Source organism: Neomonachus schauinslandi, chromosome X (assembly GCF_002201575.2).
Source record: "Neomonachus schauinslandi chromosome X, ASM220157v2, whole genome shotgun sequence".
Lineage (NCBI taxonomy): Eukaryota > Metazoa > Chordata > Mammalia > Carnivora > Phocidae > Neomonachus > Neomonachus schauinslandi.
This window is the reverse complement of record NC_058419.1, coordinates 5,174,814-5,176,256: the sequence shown is the minus strand read 5'-3', so window position 1 is coordinate 5,176,256 and position 1,443 is coordinate 5,174,814. Positions and strand designations below refer to the sequence as shown.

The 1,443-nt window shown below is 51.5% G+C and overlaps 1 protein-coding gene across 1 annotated transcript; it reads left to right on the top strand.

Annotated features, from left to right (window-relative positions):
- The first annotated feature begins 652 nt into the window (after positions 1 to 652).
- On the top strand, positions 653 to 1,191 carry LOC110573880 (spermatid nuclear transition protein 4-like). Its single transcript, XM_021682505.1, has 2 exons — positions 653 to 784; positions 967 to 1,191. The coding sequence occupies exons 1-2, from the start codon at positions 653 to 655 to the stop codon at positions 1,189 to 1,191; spliced, it is 357 nt and encodes a 118-aa protein (XP_021538180.1).
- Positions 1,192 to 1,443: the final 252 nt, after the last annotated feature.

Genomic DNA, 1,443 nt, shown 5'->3' with positions numbered 1-1,443 from the left:
AACAAGACTGGGATGTTCAGTGGGGCAGGTCTATTTGCTGAAGTCTGACAGCCTGAAGGCAGCGATTTCAGACTGGAAAATGGAAAACGGAGCAGAGCTACGTGGACGCCGGACAAAGCAGGTGGGATGGGAAAGTTTCCTGCTGCATAAGAGTCATTTGTAGTCAGGAAATGGGATGAGTCACATCTCCACAGAAAGCTAAATGTGACCACATTACCTCGCAGGGATTTTTGGTTAGACATAACAAATCTAGGTGATGGTGGGCGAGAGACAACAGAATGAGTCACCGAAAAGGATTACTCTGTAAAAAAGGCATGGAGGAGACAGGTCACCCAGCCAGGTGACCCAGCAGAACTGACTTGTGGAGATGAGGGGAGTGGCAGGTGAGTAAACCAAGGCTGTTTAGGGGGTGATAAAGAAGTGGCCCCTTTCTCCCACCAGAACATCTGAGCCTCACCTGCACTTCATGCCCTCCTACCCATGAAGATGTCAGAATGGTGCTTTGTGATGTCTGGTCTGCCCCCCAGAGCCACCATTGGCTGGGGGAGTGACTTGATGACCACACAAAGCTTAAGGGTGTGGCCCATCATTGGGGAGGGGTATATATAGGGCTGCTCAGGTGCTCTGGGGTATACCACTGCGAGTCTTCGAAATGGCTAAGGTGACCAGGAAAACACAAACTCCGCCAGCTTCTAACGCAGTTACACCACAACCTACCTCAAGCACCAAGGGGAGAAAACACGCGAAGACATCCTGTCAACCCAGGTCCAGAGACAGTGGCAAGGTAAGATGACCCCACTCAAGCTCTTCCCATTGTCACACCCCACAAGACTCTTCCCCTCTCCTTGCCTGGCACACACCCCCTCTTCAAGTATACTTGTTCTCCTGAAGCCCCCATTCCCATCCACCCCCCACCCGGTTCCCCCATACCAGTACCCCTCTGTGATCACTCTGTTGTCCTTCCAGGTGACCAAAACAACCATGAGGGTGAAAAAACACCCTCGAAGGAACTTGACAAAAAAGGCCTCTCCCAAAACTTCCACCCCTTCAAGGAAAGATAAATCGAGAGAGTCAAAACACTTCGGCCACTACCGTAGACTGAATCAAGTGCTGAATCAAAATGAGCCAGGGTGTGACCAAGAGACGGTGGAGAAACCCACCACTTCTCGTGCCTACCCGGGCAGTCAGTAACCCCAGAGGGAGGCCAGAGACCTCAGAGCTACGTGCCAAGTCTCTGAGGTCCGGCACTGAGAAATGACCAATGGTGTAGAATTTTACACCAATGGGGTATACCATTCGTGAAAACTAAAATAAAACCAACCTGCTACAGAAATTTGTGTGTCTCTGTGAGTTCTCTGATGGTGGGGAGTGGGGAAGGAAGGGAAGAGGCAGGCTTGCAAGGGAGGGAGCAGGGTGTTGCGGGGTTGGGGGTTAGACCAGAAG

Coding starts and splice junctions, on each gene's coding strand:
- LOC110573880 (XM_021682505.1), top strand. CDS start 653: ATGGCTAAGGTGACCAGGAAAACACAAACTCCGCCAGCTTCTAACGCA. Junction 785..966: donor GGTCCAGAGACAGTGGCAAG/GTAAGATGACCC, acceptor TTGTCCTTCCAG/GTGACCAAAACAACCATGAG.